The sequence below is a fragment of the Thamnophis elegans genome, chromosome 16 (assembly GCF_009769535.1).
Source record: "Thamnophis elegans isolate rThaEle1 chromosome 16, rThaEle1.pri, whole genome shotgun sequence".
Lineage (NCBI taxonomy): Eukaryota > Metazoa > Chordata > Lepidosauria > Squamata > Colubridae > Thamnophis > Thamnophis elegans.
Window position 1 is genome coordinate 29,924,279 of NC_045556.1, and position 17,536 is coordinate 29,941,814.

The following is a 17,536-nucleotide window of genomic DNA, read 5'->3' on the forward strand; positions in this document are numbered from 1 at the left end:
TTCCATTCCACTTTCTATATTCTGTTCCATTCTATTCTTCCATTCCACTTTCTATATTCTATTCTGTTCTGTTCTATTCTATTCTATTCTTCCATTCAATTCCATTCCACTTTCTATATTCTATTCCATTCTATTCTTCCATTCCACTTTCTGTATTCTATTCTGTTCTATTCTATTCTATTTCAAATCAAGGTAGAACACTTCCAGATACTCTCGAAACGATTGACTCCCCAACTTCTAAGCAGTTGTAAGATCTCATCCACCCTTGCAGCAAAGCATCAGATCACTTACGGCTGACCTAGAGTTTTAATAAAGTTATGGGCAGCAGGAATTTGTCTGATATAAAGAAAGACAGTCCTGGGACAGACAAATAGTTATATTCTACTTGCCAGGCTGGTTTCTCCACCATCCCCACAATGCTTTTCAGTAAGTCCACAGCTTTGTTACAGCAGAATTTATTGTACACTGCCCAGCATCATGTATGGTGAGATGGACGGCTACATCAATGTGATAAACACAAATAAATAAATAACCATCTCCCATGGTGATTAGAGAGGAACATCTGACAAGGCTGCTCTTGTAGGACTACCCAACAGAGGGGGGGAAATTAGATGATGTTTCTAGTCATTTTGGAAGATGTTGTCCCATCACTGCTCCAGATTAAAGAAGGTTGATTTATCATCTCTTTCCTTGTGTATCCTTGGGGTCCATAAAACAATTTGGGGGTTCTTCTCTTGGTGTTCCTCATCCGTGTCTCTTTCTCCTGGTGCAGATGGAATTCGACGAGAAGGAGCTCCGAAGAGAGATCAGCTACGCGATTAAGAACATCCATGGCATCAGGCACGTATTTATGGCCTCCTCGCTTCTTCTGAGCGTAACTCTAGAATTCATAATTCTTCATAATCCTGTAGAGATCCAGTAATGTGTCAGAAGCTTCTCAGATAGACATTCTAAAAGTCAAAACCAAATGAGTTAGATTCCCCACCATCAGTAGGCCGGGGAGCAGAGACAGCGCTATTATTGTAGATGTCCCTCAAAGACGGGATCAGTGGTGGCCTTCAAATAATTTAACAACCAGTTCTCTCTCTGGTTGATGGGTGGGCGTGGCCATGGTGTGCGTGGCCTAGTCAGCCTCCTGCATCATCCTGGGAGTGAAAAAATGGGTGTGGCTGGCTTGTTTTTCATCTCTCCGGGCTCCGGAGGCTCTCCGAAGGCCAAAAATAGGCCCATTTTCCGCCTTCCTGAGCCTCTGGGAGGTCCGTTTTCCACCTCCCTGGGCTCTACGCGCTCCCTGGGAGCCATGTGGGGATTCCTGGGAGGAGAGGGGTGGCGTGGGGCCAGCCAGTTGTCAGAACTACCGGTTCGCCAAACCGGACGTAAAATTAACATCCGGTTCACCCCAAACTGGTCCGAACTGGCTGAATCCCACCTGTGGATAGGAAGTTTTATCATTCGGTAGAATTTAATCTTGGAGCTCAGCAAACCAGGTTTGGCCTCATCCAAACCAAACCAAGGTGCATAAAAGAAGACATAGCTTTTGAATTCTCCTCTTCTCCGATGAGCGACAGGTTAAATGAATGTTGACGTGGGCTTTAATATATATCTTGTGTAGGAGAGCATGGTTGAGCCCAAGATTGCTACCAGAAGCTTACCAGAAAAGTTATGAGATGTATAATGCTTAGGCATTTAATTTTAAATTTCGTCATAGGCCAGTATAGGTAGACCTTGAGATGGCGTAGACTTTAGAAATGAAATTGTCCCAAATGGAGGTTGGCGGAGAAAGTGTGTTGACCAGCCCCAAGATCTTTTTGTTCTGACCTAGGCTTCCTGATTTTTACTTCCAGAGTAAAAAAATCACACACTTAGTTCCCAAAACCCCTCTTTTTATTTCAACCGCTGTGAATTATGTTCATTCACAACCCATAATGAGTCACAAAGAGTTTGTAAAGAGTCCGACAGAAGTCCGCCAAAGTCTTTCGGGATAAGGCTGATAAGGGCCCACCTTTATCTCCCTTGAAGCGCTGCCAAACACCTAATTGCCAATTAGCTTTGCAAGGCCACACGGAGCACAGAGTCAAAACGGAGTTTCAGAGTTTAAGCCGACCATAATGAACAAAGTTGCTTCCCGCAAAGGCTCCTGTGCCTGTGCTCCTCCTTTACGTCTTATGGGAGGGGCCAATCATCTCCAAACCTTACTCCCGAATTGCCCCTTTTGTCTTAACTGTTCTTCTGGCAGCTCTGCACATACACGCACTGGGAACAGGCTCTCCCTGTTCCTCTGCCTCGCTGATGTCCGACTCTGGAGCTTCGGAGGCAGAACATAACTCCCAGATGGCCCTGGCCCCCTCTCTCCCTCTGATGCAGAGCCCTTGTCTGAGCCTTCCCCAGACTCCAGGACTAGCCTATGTTCCTCCCCAACCTCCTCACTGTTCGAATCTGCTGCCAGCTCCGCTGGCCCACAACACTTTCCCCCTCCCCCCCAACTCTCTTCTTGAGAGGACTTGATGATTTTCCCACAAAAAATTAAGTGAGGAGTCCTGGGTGCTTTCTGAGCTTGGTTAAAGCTCAGAGAGCACCAAGGGCCCCGGGGATACCACCCTGAGATCCAGAGAGACTCTTCCCTTGGACAGGCTCATGTTTGGCCAGGACTTCTCCATAAGCCGTGAGTCCCAGACAATGTTGCAGGATCTCAATTCCCAAACTGACCATCCAACAACATCTCCTAAAACGACCGTACAATTCTGGAAAACATAAAAGTATTCCAGAACTAGGAGAAGACCAGAAGGTTTTTCTGGCTGTCATTTGTGAATGGAGTTGGATCTCTGAAGGATGAAGGTCAGGAAGCTGGTTGGACAGATCTTAGGGGCGGTGGGGGATCCTTGGTGCTCTCTGAGCTTGGTGGTTTTCTTGCAGATGTTTCAACTCCAAACTAAGGAACATCAGGAGTAATGAAACATCTCCAAGAAAACCCACCAAGCTCAGAGAGCACCAAGGACCCCACAATTTAACCCTGAGCTATAAACATTCTCTGAGTTGAGAACTTACCGTATTTTTCAGAGTGTAAGACGCATATTTTTGCTCCCTAAAATAAGGTGAAAATTTGGGTGCATCTTATACACTGAATGTAGCCCCACCCTTTGGCCTCTGCCTCCCAGCAATTTACCTCCTTGCAGCAGCAAACAGGGAAAATGGGGCTTGCGGAGGATGCAATCGGCTATAGCAATCCCTGCGGCCGGAAACAGCTGATGATCGGGAGGCCCAGGCTGAAACTGAAAGTGAAACTTGCTGTTTGCTCCACGAGGCAAATTGCTGGGAGGCAGAAGCAGGTTTTTGTTGTTTTTGTGCTAATCAGGCTGTTTGCTGTTTGCTGCAAGGAGGTAAGTCGGTAACTATAAATGCCTATCGAATGTTCAAATGATTAGACTTATTTTTTTAAAGACTGCTTTATCATTGTTCTAGGCAGCTTAACAAAATGAAGAAGCTTTTTAAAATTAATGCTGGATCTGAAGAGGCCCAGTACTATTGTATCTTCTTTTAAATAGCAGAGAATAACGTATACTTCCAGAAAGCCACATCAATTTTAACAGCATCTGTACAAGTATAGTTTGACATGTAACACCACAAACAGTGCATATTGTCTGTGCTGTTTGCTGTTTGTTGCAAGGAGGCAAATTGCTGGGAGGCAGAGGCAGATATTTTCCCCCTTGTTTTTCTCCCCAAAAGCTAGCTGCGTCTTCTACTCTGAAAAATAGGGGTAGTTGTCCTTCTGGGCTTCACGTCTCCCTCAAGGGGCAGAAAGGGACTTTCTGCATAATAGGCAGCCCCCCCCTTTTTTTGCAATGCGATGACGTTCTCCTCGCCCTATCTCCTTCCGCCCTTGTCCTCCTCTAATCACCACTACCCCCGCGTGCGTAGAACTGGTCTCTTCACCCCCGACATGGCTTTTGAGACCATTGTGAAGAAGCAAGTCAAGAAGATTAAGGAACCTTGCTTGAAATGTGTGGACATGGTCATTTCGGAGTTAATCAGTACGGTTAGACAGTGCACCAAGAAGGTAAACCCGGGGGGAAAGGGGAGCATGGGAACTCCGAAATGCTTGTGACTCACCCCCCCCCCCCCCAGCTGAAGCACAGCATTTCCGATCTGGGGCGGGCGGGGGGCTGATCCCTGTCGTTTTCTTCTGGGTTTCCCATCTTCACAGCATGGCTAGGCCTGAGGGAACCCTGCTTGATGTTTCCTAGCCAATCAGAAAGCCACGGGCCGACGCTTAAGAGGGTAAAACCCGGGCTTCAAATGGTTCTCCAATCTACGTTTTTGGGGTCGGAAGACGGAGAAGGTGGAATAATTGCTTTCTATTCACATTAGAGTTGTTGTTGTGGGTTTGTTTGGTCCTCCAAAGGAACAAAAAATGGCCACCTTCCCTTTTGGCTGCCCAATGTTTCCATTTAATGTGCAGGAGACCGACAGTTTGGTGAAACAAAATTTGTAAGGCAAAAATGTTGCAGATAGGATTTTAAGAGTGGGTACAATCCTGGCCACGTCAGTGTTTGTTTGTTTTCTGGGTGATTTGATAAGAGCAGGTAATTGCAAAATTACCATATTTTTTTGGAGTATAAGACGCACTTCCCTCCCCCCTAAAAGAGGCTGAAAATTTGGGTGCATCTTATACTCCGAATGTGGCTTTTTCGAAGCTTTTTTCCCAGCCCTAATGAGGCATTAACGAGTGAAACGATCTTTTGTGCTTCGCCTGCTTTTCTCATTGCTTCTCTCTCCGACGATCAGCTGTGCTTTAGAAGTTGTTTTTTTATCCCCAGTCGGGATAGAAAGCCCGCTCAAAACCAGCAAACTTATGTGCTGGAGAGCAACAAAGATGATGAGGAGACTGCAGGCTAAAACATACAAAGAACGGTTGCAGGAACTGGGTATGTCTAGTTTGATGCAAAGAAGGACTAGGGGAGACATGATAGCAGTGTTTCGATTTCTCAGGGGCTGCCACAAAGAAGAAGGAGTCAAACTATTCTCCAAAGCCCCTAAGGGTAAAACAAGAAGCAATGGGTGGAAACTAATCAAGGAGAGAAGCAACTTAGAACTAAAAAAAAAAAAATTCCCTGACAGTTAGAACAATTAATCAGTGGAACAACTTGTTGTGAATTCTCCAACACTGAAGAAGATGTTGGATAACCATTTGTCTGAAATGGTATAGGGTTTCCTGCCTAGGCAGTGGGTTGGACTAGAAGACTTCCAGGGTCTCTTCCAACTCTGTTACTCTGTTCTAGGCTAACTAAGGATGCTAGCCAGAGGAATACCTGGTAGGCAGAATTCACCCCCCCCCCTTATTTTCCTCCCCAAAAACTAAGGTGCGTCTTATAGTCTGAAAAATATGGTAAATCTGCTTTCCTTCAGCTGGGTTGGCTTCCTCCGTTGCTTTCTTTCCTTTTGTTGTCTTCTCTCTTTTTCCCTTCAAAATTGGGATATTCTACTGAAAATCTAAAAACGGTCCTTCCCTTTGCCATAGTGGTTTTGGAAATATTCGATCCATGTTGGCAGAATTGTGCCACAACTTGGCGAAGGAAGGTGAAGGGATGTCCTCTCTAACATAGATAGTTGGGTCTCACTCATCCCCCCCCCAGAATTCATCCCCAGATCTAAAACTATTTATATAATCTATACTAGTCTCCCTTTATTTATTTATCAGCACAAATACAACACACACATACACACACACACACACATACATACATACATACATACATTTTGGAACAATCAAATCACAAGTTTTTGGAACCATTCATATCAACCCATAACAACTGACAATTCAACAGTTCCATGTTGGAACTGTTGAACCAACTCTACCGCTCTTAAAATGCTACGTCTGTCTTCACCTTTGAAATATACACATGGGTTGAGTCTTTAGATTCCGAAGATCTCAAAAATGGTACTGCAGGGCTCCGTTTTTACATCTCCAGAGTTTGGCCTGGTTTTCTGATTGGCTTGGTCTGGGTCCTGCCCCCCCCCCCAAAGAGCAGCGAAAGGGTTGAAGATCATCAATTTAAAAACACCTCCCTCTCTCAGCTGCTCATGAAAAGGGTGACCTTGAAAGATACCAGCTTCCATACATCAACGTAGGGATGCAGAGGAACCCGTAGAATGGTTCCAATCGAAGCTGTTCAGCTCGTTTTCCAAAGCTGGAGAAAATAATAATAAGGGGAGATCGCAAGGGAAAGTCAGGACCTCTTCAAAAACGAAAAAAGGCGTTTGACTAAAAAATGTGGGAACCTGGAACTTGATCCATCTTGGACAATTTGTTGGCCAGTGGGGCAGAAGGTAAGAGGATGGGGAAGAGATGGATGGAGCTGAAGAAGGTTCTTGGGGGTAGACCATCAATGGACAAGATTCGTGTCTACTTTGGCAAGACACCGCAGTAAGGTTGGGTTAAGGTCCTTTGATGTGTCGCAGGTTCCTCAAGGTTCTAGAATTCTGGGAGGTGTTTTCTTTTTCTATCCTGCTATCTTGTGGGGGGGAGGGGGTTTTCTGAATGAGGAGCACCCAGAAATTTGCCATTCGCTCCTGGTAATCACTAAGCCTTGGGCTGCCAAGTATACAGTGTCATCTGAACGATGGGATCGGAAGGACCGACCTTCCCCATTCCGCCCTCCCCGTTCATTTTCCTGTGAGTCAAATCCACATTCTTTGCTTTTCCTTAAGCCCCTTTTCTGCTTCTGAATTTGTTTCTTCCCTTCCACCTCCTTTCTCCGTTACGGTTTTCTTTTTTTCCCCCTCTTCCCACTGCCCTCACCCACTCCGACGAGCAGAAAAATCTGTACCTCTAAGAGAGTCTTTTTAAAAATGACCTGTTCTGAAGAACAGGAGGAGGAAGAATGGGGGGGGGGGGAGGAAGGAAGGAAGGAAGGAAGGAAGGAAGGAAGGAAGGAAGGCAGGAAGGAAGGAAGATTATAGCATGCTGGCAGAGATAAATTTTGAAAGTTGAAGTCCACGGATCTTAAAGGCACCAAGGTTGAGAAACATTGATCTGGTAGATGTTAGACTGAGTAAGGTTTGGCTCAGGTGCCTAGAGATGTCTTCGTAACTCAACCATTTTAAGAAGATGGGAAGTTTTAACTCAGTTTTACAAAGTTAAAGCCCCTTAGTGAGATAGATGTGTTGCCAGCACTTTCATAGCTGCCTTCTTCGAGTTGTCAAGATGCCACCTTTCCTTGTTACCATTGAAGTGTCACCCTGAGTGAGTCGGTCAACCACGCTAAGAGAAGAAGGAAAGCCAAGCTGGATCCCAGCCTTGGTTTGAGAGAGGAGAGGAGGACAAGAATGGGAAGCTCCATCTCTGCGTGTTCCCCTCCATCGTTTTTTAAAACTCATCCCGTAGCTTGCCATTTCCCATCCCTTTTCTAACCTGCAGAATTCACTAGATGCTTGGCAGCACATGGAATCCTATAGTGATGCCCTGTTGGGGAACATCCGTCCGTGGAGCGAGGGATCCAGAAAAAAAGAAAGAAAAGAGAACTCACTTCTCTCTCTCTCTGTTTACCTTGTGTTTTTTCTCTTCTTCTTTTCTTTCTCTTCTCTCTCTCTCTCTCTCTTGGACTCTCTTCTCCCCTCCTTCCGTCGGCTTCACGCCTTCCTTCCCTCCTCATCGCTTCTTCTCCTTCCCTCCCAACCACCTTCCCTCGCTCCTTTTCATCGTGCAGAACGGGCCTCTTCACGCCTGACCTCGCTTTTGAAGCCATAGTGAAAAAGCAAATGCAAAAACTGAAGGAGCCCTGTTTGAAGTGTGTGGACATGGTAGTGAGTGAACTCACGTCCACCATCAGGAAGTGTAGCAACAAGGTAAAAGACTCCTGCCATGGAGGGAGAGCTACTTCCCTACCCCCTCCATAAACAAAACAAAAAAAAAGCAATGCCATTTTGCGGGCACGTCGGCGCACGTAGACAGAGGAACCCACTAAAAGTGCGCCTTTTTGCGATTAGACAACAGTCGAAGGAAGGTGAACGAGGAGATTCCATGAGGTGGTTCTCTCCATTAGAGTAGGACAGTGGTTCTTAAAGTTGCCAAGTTTGGGAACCACTGGAGTAGGACAATGGTCAGAGAGGATGGGAGGTAGAATAGGAGGAACGGTCGTGGTGAATTAAGAGATCAAGGGGTGATGGGGTGGGGTATTCTACCGAGGCTTCCCGAGAGCATGAAGCAAACTCGTTGTCCCAACCAAAAACCCGTTTATTAGTTTTCTGTGCATTCTGTTCATTCACACCCAGCAAAGTCTTTCGAGGGAAGATTTACGGTCACAGACCTTATCTGGCTTGGAGAGCTGCCAAGCCGAGAGCTGCAAAACTTGGCAAGGAGTCTCGGAGAGTCACGAACCAATGAAGCGAAGTAATTGTCTCCTGCAAACTCCACTCCCCTTTCGCTCCTCTTTTCTTTCCTCCAGGAGGGGCCATTCACCATCCATTTGTAGCCTTGCTCCCAAGTCGACCCCTGTTCTTTAGCTCTTCCCTTCGTCTGGCAGCTCTGAGCATGTGCACACTGGGAACAGGCTCCAGCTGTTCTTCTGCCTCACTGATGTCCGACTCCGAAGGCAGCTGATAACTCTCGGACGGTCCTGGCCCCCACTCTGCCTCCGACGCAGAGCCCTCATCCGAGCCTTCCCCAGACTCCAGGACTGGCCCATGTTCCTCCCCAATCTCCTCACTGTCCGACTCTGCTGCCAGTTCCGCTGGCCACTGGCTGGTCACAACATGAAATGCTTGTTGGGCCATAAGTAGACAGGCTCTAGCTCTGAAGGACAAGGGAGAAGATTGATGGATTTCTATCTTCTCCACTTTCTGAGTGCTTCAAAGCCCTGAAGTGGCCACAGTGTAAAAAACTAGTCTGAGATGTTCTTAAAATGTCCTGTTTGCCCTCTGGAGTAAAGTTTTGGTCTGGATGTCTATGGAGATTCTCTGTCACCCAAGCCGTGGTTGTCTCAAAGGTGCTTTTTTTCCCCCAAGAGACAACTGGACTTCCTTGGTTTTTTCTTGAAGATGTTTCCCTCCTCATCCAAGAAGCTTCTTCAGTTCAGATCTTAACCAGGGTTTCAACCTGAACAACAAAATCCGTATTTGTTTTCCAGATTTCTTATTGCTGGCACCCATCTGAAATTGTACTTCTTTTAAAACCTCATTTCTTAACATTTCTTCTCCTCGTATTGGCATTCCATTAATTTAAACCCCCCCCCAAAGACCATTAAATAGGAGAGAACTACGGCTCAATCGCTAAGCCGCTGAGCTTGTCGATCAGAAAGGTCGGCAGTTTGGAGGTTCGAATCCCTAGCGCCGCATAACGGAGTGAGCTCCCGTGACTTGTCCCAGCTTCTGCCAACCGAGCAGTTCGAAAGCACGTCAAAAATACAAGTAGAAAAATAGGGACCCCCTTTGGTGGGAAGGGAGCAGCGTTCCCTGCGCCTTCGGCGTTGAGTCATGCCGGCCACATGACCACGGAGACGTCTTCGGATAGCGCTGGCTCTTCGGCTTTGAAACGGAGATGAGCACCGCCCCCTAGAGTCGGGAATGACTAACATCTATGTGCGGAGGGGAACTTTGACCTTACACATTATGCTAATTCAGTTCTTCTCCGAAAACGCCATTCAGGATCCACGTTTAAGGGATACAATTTTTAGGGCAGTGTTTCTCAACCTTGGCCACTTGAAGATGTCTGGACTTCAACTCCCAGAATTCCCCAGCCAGCATTCGCTGGCTGGGGAATTCTGGGAGTTGAAGTCCAGACATCTTCAAGTAGCCAAGGTTGAGAAACACTGCTTTAGGACATCTGGACGCCATTAGGTGGCGCCACACGCCTCTTGAATACGGCCTCTTGGCTCTCGATTTACCCAGCGAACAAACCATCAGAACAAAACTTCAGTTTCTTGAGTTTTGACTTTGATCTGTAACGAAGACAAAAAACCTCGAACGGTTTATGACAACGGCACAGCTTCTGGGATGTATTTGAAGACTGGATCTAGGCAAGGCAAGGAAGCCCTTTTGGGCGGAACCAAGAGTGAGAAAAGAAAGGGAAGGAACATCCTTATTTGAAGAAAAAATACGGATGTTTTTTTCGATGCAAAAGGAGAAAGTCAGCTGGGTGAAGCCACAACCGGTCTTAAAAAGCAGCTGCGTTGTTGCAAACGACCTCCTTGGAAGAGATTGCCACAAGGAGGATCACAAGAGAGGGATTTAATTTTCCCCTGTGGATTCTCCGAAGCTCGCCGTTCGCTTAAAACAAGATCCCGCAAAGAGGATTTTGGGCCGATTAAACGATGCTCTTCCATTTCCTTCCTCAATTCTTGCCCCACGGAATTCCTTCCTATTGGCAACTTCCCCTCTGGACTGTGGAGGGAAGCTACTCTAGCAGGTTCTTCCTTCTCTCTCTCTGTCTCTCTCTCTCTCTTTCGATCTTTGGAAGAATTGCTTGAGAACTGTTTGAAAACTGCATCAGCCGTGGCGTTGAGCCCAAACTCAGCCCCCCAAAATCCAAAACAACAGGGGAAAGAAAAGAAAAGTCTCTTATTTGGTGTTTTCATGCTCCTGCAAACAAGATCCTTCCTTGAGCATCTGATGGAGGTGAAGATAGAAATGAGGAAGGAGAAGCTTCCTAACAGGGAGGACATTTTAACCCGTGGAACAGATTACCACCAGAAGTTGTGGCCACTCCATCAATGGAGGTTTTTAAGAAGAGACTGGACAGCCACCTGTCTCAAATTGTATAGGGACTCCTGCCTGAGCAGGGGGCTGGGCTAGAAGACCTCCAAGGCCCCTTCCAACTCTTGTTACTATGTTCTTAAAAGTGACAATCGAATCCAGAATCCCATTGCTAAGCAAGGCAAGCTGTTCAGTGAATCGTGCCCGATTTTGCCATGGGTTTGTTAAGGGAATCCCTGTGGTTATTAACTGAATCACGCAGTCGTTAAAGAAGACAGCTTCCCCCATTGACTTCGCTTGTCAGAAGGTCACATAGGGCAATCACTTGAACCCGGGACGCTGCAGCCATAGTAAATACAGGCCAGCGGTCAAACTCCTGAATTTTGACAGCAATAGCATTTAGACATATCCCGCTTCGCAGTGCTTTCCAGCCCTCTCTAAGCAGTTTATTGAGTCAGCCTCTTGGCCCCAACAATCTGGGTCCTCATTTTACCCACCTCGGAAGGATGGAAGGCTGTGTCAACCTTAAACTGGTCAGAATCGAACTGCTAGCAGTGGGCAGAATTAGCTTGCAATACTGCATTCTGACCACTGCGCCACCATGGCTCCTAATGCAACATCCGATCAGCTGCAGCAAAAGCAGTAGCACTTAAGACTTACATACCGCTTCACAGTGCTTCACGGCCCTCTCTAAGCGGTATACAGAGTCAGCCTCTTGCCCCCAACAATCTGGGTCCTCATTTTACCCACCTCGGAAGGACGGAAGGCTGAGTCAACCTTGAGCCAGTCAGGATCGAACTGCTGGCAGAGGGCAGAGTTAGCATGCAAGACTGCATTCTAACCACTGTGCCACCATGGCAAGGAAGGAAGGAAGGAGGGAGGGAGGAGAAATGAGAGGGAGAGAAAGAAGGAAGGGAAGTAAACACTAGGAATAGCCCTTAGACTTATATCCCACTTCACAGTGCTTTACGGCCCTCTCTAAGCGGTTTACAAAATCAGCCGCTTGCCCCCAACAATCTGGCTTTTCATTTTAATGACTTTGGAAGGATGGGGGACTGAGTCAACCTTGAGCCAGTAAGAATCGAACTGCTGGCAGCGGGCAGAGTTAGCATACAATACTGCATTCTAACCACTGTGCCACCATGGCAAGGAAGGAAGGAAGGAAAGAAGGAAGGAAGGAAGGAAGGAAGGAAGGAAGGAAGGAAGGAAAGAAAGAAAGAAAGAAAGAAATGAGAGAGAAAGATGGAAGGGAAGTGAGCAATAACAATAGCACTTAGATTTGTATACTGCTTTATAGAGCTTCACAGCCCTCTCTAAGCGGTTTACAGAGTCAGCCTCTTGCCCCCAACAATCTGGGTCCTCATTTTACCGACCTCGGAAGGATGGAAGGCTGAGTCAACTTTGAGCTGGTCAGGATCGAACTGCTGGCAGTGGGCACTGAGTTAGCCTGCAACACTGCATTCTATTCACTGCGCCACAACAGCTCATGGAGGGAGGGAGGGAGGGAGGGAGGGAGGGAGGGAAGGAAGGAAGGAAGGAAGGAGAAAAGGAAGGGCAATAGCAATAGCACTTAGACTTATATACCGCTTCACAGTGCTTTACAGCTCTCTCTAAGCAGTTTACAGAGTCAGCCTATTATCCCCACCCCCAAAAATCCAGGTCCTCATTTTACCGACCATGGAAGGTCGGAAGGACGAGTCAACCTTGATCATGTGCATACTGAGACTTTTTTTCCAGTGCCGTCGCAACTTCAAACAGGTCACTGAACGAATGGATTGCAAATCGAGGACTCCCTGACTTGGGATGGATGAAAACGTGAGCTGTTTCAAACGACCCTCTCACGGATTGTTTTTATTTTTATTCTCCTCTCTCCGACAATGGCTTTCTGGTTGCCGGATTCTTCAACGGTGAACTCATTTTCAGGCAAAACCCGCCCTGTGCTGAAAAAAATAAAAAAAAGAAGAAGAAATTCTGCATCTGAGAGGAGGAGGGGGAAGGAAAACCATTCCTAAGAATTGCTAAACGAGGCAGGAAATGAATCTGTTTTTCCAAGAGATCCTGTGTGGGTGTCGGTGAAGGATGGAGAAGAGATGACAGATCTGCCCGAAAGAGAAATCGAAAAAAAATTCAGAGAAGGGGGTGGAATAGGGGCCAACGTGGAAGGAATATAGAAAGTCACAGAATCAAGAATATAAGGACAGAATCAAGATCACGTGAAGGGTTAATACCACTTTATAAAGCCTTGGTAAGGCCACACTTGGAATCCGGCATCCAGTTTTGGTCGCCACGATGTAGAAAAGATGTGGAGACTCTGGAAAGAGTGCAGAAAAGAGCAACAAAGAGGATTAGGGGGCTGGAGGCTAAAACATAGGAAGAATGGTTGCAGGAATTGGGTATGTCCAGTTTAATGAAAAGAAGGACTAGGGGAGAGATGATAGCAGTCTTCCAATATCTCAGGGGCTGCCCCAAAGAAGAGGGAGTCAAGGTATTCTCCAAAGCACCTGAAGGCAGGACAAGAAGCAACAGATGGAAACTAATCAAGGAAAGAAGCAACTTCGAACTAAGGAAAAAGTTCCTGATAGTGAGAACAATTAATCAGTGGAACGCCTTGCCTCCAGAAGTTGTGAACGCTCCAACGCCGGAAGTTTTCAAAAAGAGATTGGACAACCATTTGCCTGAAGTGGCCTAGGGTTTCCCGCCTGAGCAGGGGGTTGGACTAGAAGACCTCCAAGGTCCCTTCCAGCTCTGTGTATTGTAAAAGCATCCCAGCCCTCTTGAAGCAAGAAAAAATACGAGGGGCACTTGGGAAACGAGGTTAGGTACGGGACGCAATCAAGAACGATGGGACATGTAGCGAAGCACGGATGATGTGTCGTGGTGGCGTCTCGCTCTCCAGGGTCCACCAATTTCATTTCCCCGGCATCCAGACCCCAAGAGCCATTTTCTGTGTTTGGCGCAGGGTATTAAGCCACAAACGAACCAATAAGCAACCCACTTAGGGACGCTTTCCCATGGCTTCCTTCACACGTGAGTCAGAACTGACGCTCCGCCAGGGAGCAAAGCGTGGTCAACACCCCGCCGGTCCATCACGAAATCCTAATTCCAGGCCAGGGTTAGGATACCCCCTGGATCAGTGGCCATGGACAGCAAGAGGGGCCCCTGGTTGGCTGTGTAGGTTAGCGGTAGGTCAGGGGATCTGACAAGCCATGGTTTGCAGCAAGGGGCGTCGTCCTCTGGGATCATGGTTAGGAAGATTCAGGAGCAGGAAACGGGGTGTCTGATGAAGCAGATTTTATTTTATTCATTCCTTCATCTGGTTTCTCAAACATGCACGAGATAAAAGGTATATAAACATGGACATGAATGAAAGATAGGAGTACAGATAAATGGGGACAGTAGGACAGGGACGGAAGGCAGGCTGGTGCGCTTATGCACCCCCCCCCCTTTACGGACCTGTTAGGAATGGGGTGAGGTCCTCAGGAGACAGTTTGAGGTTAAAGTTTTGGGGGTTTGAGGACATAACAACGGAGTCAGGTAGAGCATTCCAGGCGTTGACCCCTCTGTTGCTGAAGTCATATTTTCTGCAATTGAGTTTGGAGCGGTTGACCTTGAGTTTGTATCTATTGTTTCCCCGTGTGTTATTGCGGTTGAAGCTGAAGTAGTCGTTGACAAGTAGGACGTTGTAGCAGATAATTTTATGTACTACGCTGAGGTCAGATTAAAGGTGGTGTAGTTCTAGGTTCTCCAAGCCCCAAATTTCAAGCCCGGTGGCCTAAGGGATTCCATTGTGAGCAGAGGAGTGGAGGACTCTTCTCGTGAAGTACCTCTGGAATTCGATGGCACCCCAAATTTTTTAAAGTGTCCGCCGGTCCCTTCTTCCAGTTTGCCCGCTCTCTTGTTCAAAAGGATGGCATTTTCTGGGTGCTGCTTGTCTTACAGCCCCCTCTTCCTTTCCCTGTGCCCCCAACGCATGATCCTTTTTTTGAGGGTAGGGGGGGAGGGAAACGAACGTATCTGTGTTGTGAGTTGCTTGTGACCCAGCTGTGTCCTTGTCGTGCATGTCCTCTCTTGCCAACAATGTTGGATGCTTCCCCCCCCCCAATCCACGCATGAGATGTGCCAATTGGTGACGGTGGAAATGTGGCATGAAGAGTGGGGAATTATTTTTAGGGGTGGGTGTAGGGAAAGGAACGGGGTAGGGTCTATTTTGGATAAGAAGAGTTGGGAAGGTGTTTTCCAATTTCCCCAACTGGGTTTTATTTATGTATCTGGTTTTTGATGTCTCTGGCGAGAAGGAAGATGTTCTCCAGAGTAGGATGTCTCTCAACGTTGGCTTACTTGAAGATGTGTCGACTTCAATTCCCAGAATTCCCCAGCCGGCTGAATTCTGGGAGTTGAAGTCCTCACACCTTCAAGGGGGCGAGGTCGAGAAAGCCCTACTCCAAAACATCAGCAAAAGTCAAAACATCATAGATAGCCTCTTAAACCCCTTGTTAGGGACACAATGACTCAGTGGCTAAGACGCTAAGCTTGTTGATCAGAATGTCGGCAGTTTGGCGGTTCGAATCCCTAACACCGGGTGATGGAGTGAGCTCCCGTGATTCATCCCAGCTTCTGCCAACCTAGCAGTTCGAATGCAAAAATGCAAGTAGAAAAATAGGAACCACCTTTGGTGGGAAGGGAACAGCCTTCCGTGCACCTTCGGCGTTGAGTCATGCTGCCCACATGACCACGGAGACGTCTTCGGACAGAGCTGGCTCTTTGGCTTTGAAACGGAAATGAGCACCGCCCCCTAGAGTCGGGAACAACTAGCACAGATGTGCGAGGAGAACCTTTACCTATACCTTACCCCTTGTTAATTGATGGTTGAGGATGGCTTCCTTATTAAACCTACCCAGAGTCTTCTGAAGGGATAGCTATCTCTAATTCCATAAAATTAAAAATAAAAATAAAAATATGCTTGGATGTACTCCATAACTCATCTTCAACGTCATCCTCCTGGCAGGGAAGGTGTTGATGTTGGCATCATCCCAAGCCATAGCTCCTTGAAACATGGTTGATTGGTTAAGGCCCAGTTGGCCCGACTCACTCCACATACTGAATCTCTATTCTAGAGGTCAGCAACCTTAAACACTGAAAGAGCCACAAAGGTCCTAACTGGAAGCCCAACCCCTCACTCCAATTCTGGAGCCAATCAGAATTCCCATTCCCCGACCATAGAGTCTCCTCGTAGAGTGGCGTCCTTTTTCCTCTACCTGTACTAACCGAATGCTCTATCAATTGTGGAGCCCACCGGTGATAGGGAGCAGCAGCAGAGGGATGAAAGAGCCACATATGGCTCCAGAGCCACAAGTTGCTGACTCCAGCCCTAAGCCATGATTTGCAAGCCACCATGTATGGATTTGTCCTCCACTGAAAAAGAAAGCCCACCATGATTGAAAGCAGGCTTACAACATGACTTAAGGGAGAACTTCCAAACTTGGTTGAACGTTGGAAAACATCTTCACAGCTTCCACTTTTTCCATATCCTTCCCTGTTGCTTTCTCACTCTCCCCAACAACCTGGCCAGGTGATCCTGAAGGGCGTTGGGGGGGGGTATGTTTCCCACCTTCTTCTTCGTCTGGACATTCTTCCCTCTCCATTTTTCACCCTCATGCAGCTAAGCCAATATCCCCACCTGCGAGAGGAGATGGAGCGTATCGTGACCACTTACATTCGGGAGAGAGAAGGAAGGACCAAAGACCAGGTATGTTCTATCTGAAGAAGCTTCCCATTTCTGTAGCCACCTTCCAGAGGAGACCCCTTGGGCAGCTCTTCATTTGGAGTCCAAGCTTCTCCTCCCAACAAACTCCAGCCTTCCTCCTCTGGCAAGCCTCCAGACAAGGTAGCCTTCGACTCCCATAATGATGTTCTGACTTAGGCTTCCCCAGTAGCACAAAGCCGAGTCCTCATCCCGATAAACCCTTTTTGTTTAATGTACAGTGAATTCCTCCCCAGCAAAGTCTTTCCTCTCCCACAGTCTTTCAAGATAGTTTACAATTACCGACCTTTATCAGGCTTGGAGAGTGGCCAGGCCAATATCTTTCAGATGCCGCAATACTAGGAATGAACTCCTGCAAACTCCACTCCCCTTTCGCTCCTCTTTTATTTCCTCTGGGACCCACAGTTTTGGAGGCCCTGATGCAGTATTCTGGCATTAGTAACCTGAATAGTTGTTCGTAACCATGAGCTTAGTGTCGAGATGTTGATGGAGGTTGTTTTGAGAGGTCTAAAATTGTCAGGTACTGAGGATTTAATAACTGCCAGCCGATGTAAGGTTGTAAGCTGTAAGCTGTAAGCTGATGCAATGGAGATGAATCAGCAATACAGGTATAGCCAATTTAAGACTCTGGTGGGGTCCACGCAGGACTTTTACCTTCTTAAGAGGTGTCTATATATGGGTGGCCATTAGAGGGCATCACTCTCTCTCGTCATGTATCTCCTTTCTCTCCCTGTGTCCGTAGCTGAGTGGTAAGGGATTTATCTACCATGTGTATGTCTGTATATATGTATATATAAACCACTGTTAATTTTCTAAAGGCTCTGTGTGCTGTGTGCTCTGTTTTGCTGCTGACTTTATCACATAATAATAGTCACACTGCCAAAAACTCTGACCCAAATGCTTCATCTCTCTCGGCATTGATTTCGTTCTCAGGTCATGCTCCTGATAGATATTGAGTTGGCCTACATGAACACCAACCATGAAGACTTCATTGGATTTGCCAAGTAAGTCAAAACCTAATTCTTACTTCTATGAGGTGAGTTCAGCCCATCTTTTTGATGTTGAAGTTATTCCTCTTGACAAATTTCG

The 17,536-nt window shown here is 47.0% G+C and overlaps 1 protein-coding gene across 1 annotated transcript in view; it reads left to right on the forward strand.

The window, feature by feature from the left end:
• Nucleotides 1–17,536, forward strand: part of DNM1 (dynamin 1) — a 107,293-nt gene that overhangs the window by 28,775 nt on the left and 60,982 nt on the right. Inside the window, exons 9-12 of the mRNA XM_032232889.1 lie at nucleotides 773–840; nucleotides 3,916–4,054; nucleotides 16,346–16,432; nucleotides 17,381–17,451. Of these exons, the coding sequence (XP_032088780.1) occupies nucleotides 773–840; nucleotides 3,916–4,054; nucleotides 16,346–16,432; nucleotides 17,381–17,451 (365 nt within the window). The remainder of the gene's footprint in view (nucleotides 1–772; nucleotides 841–3,915; nucleotides 4,055–16,345; nucleotides 16,433–17,380; nucleotides 17,452–17,536) is intronic.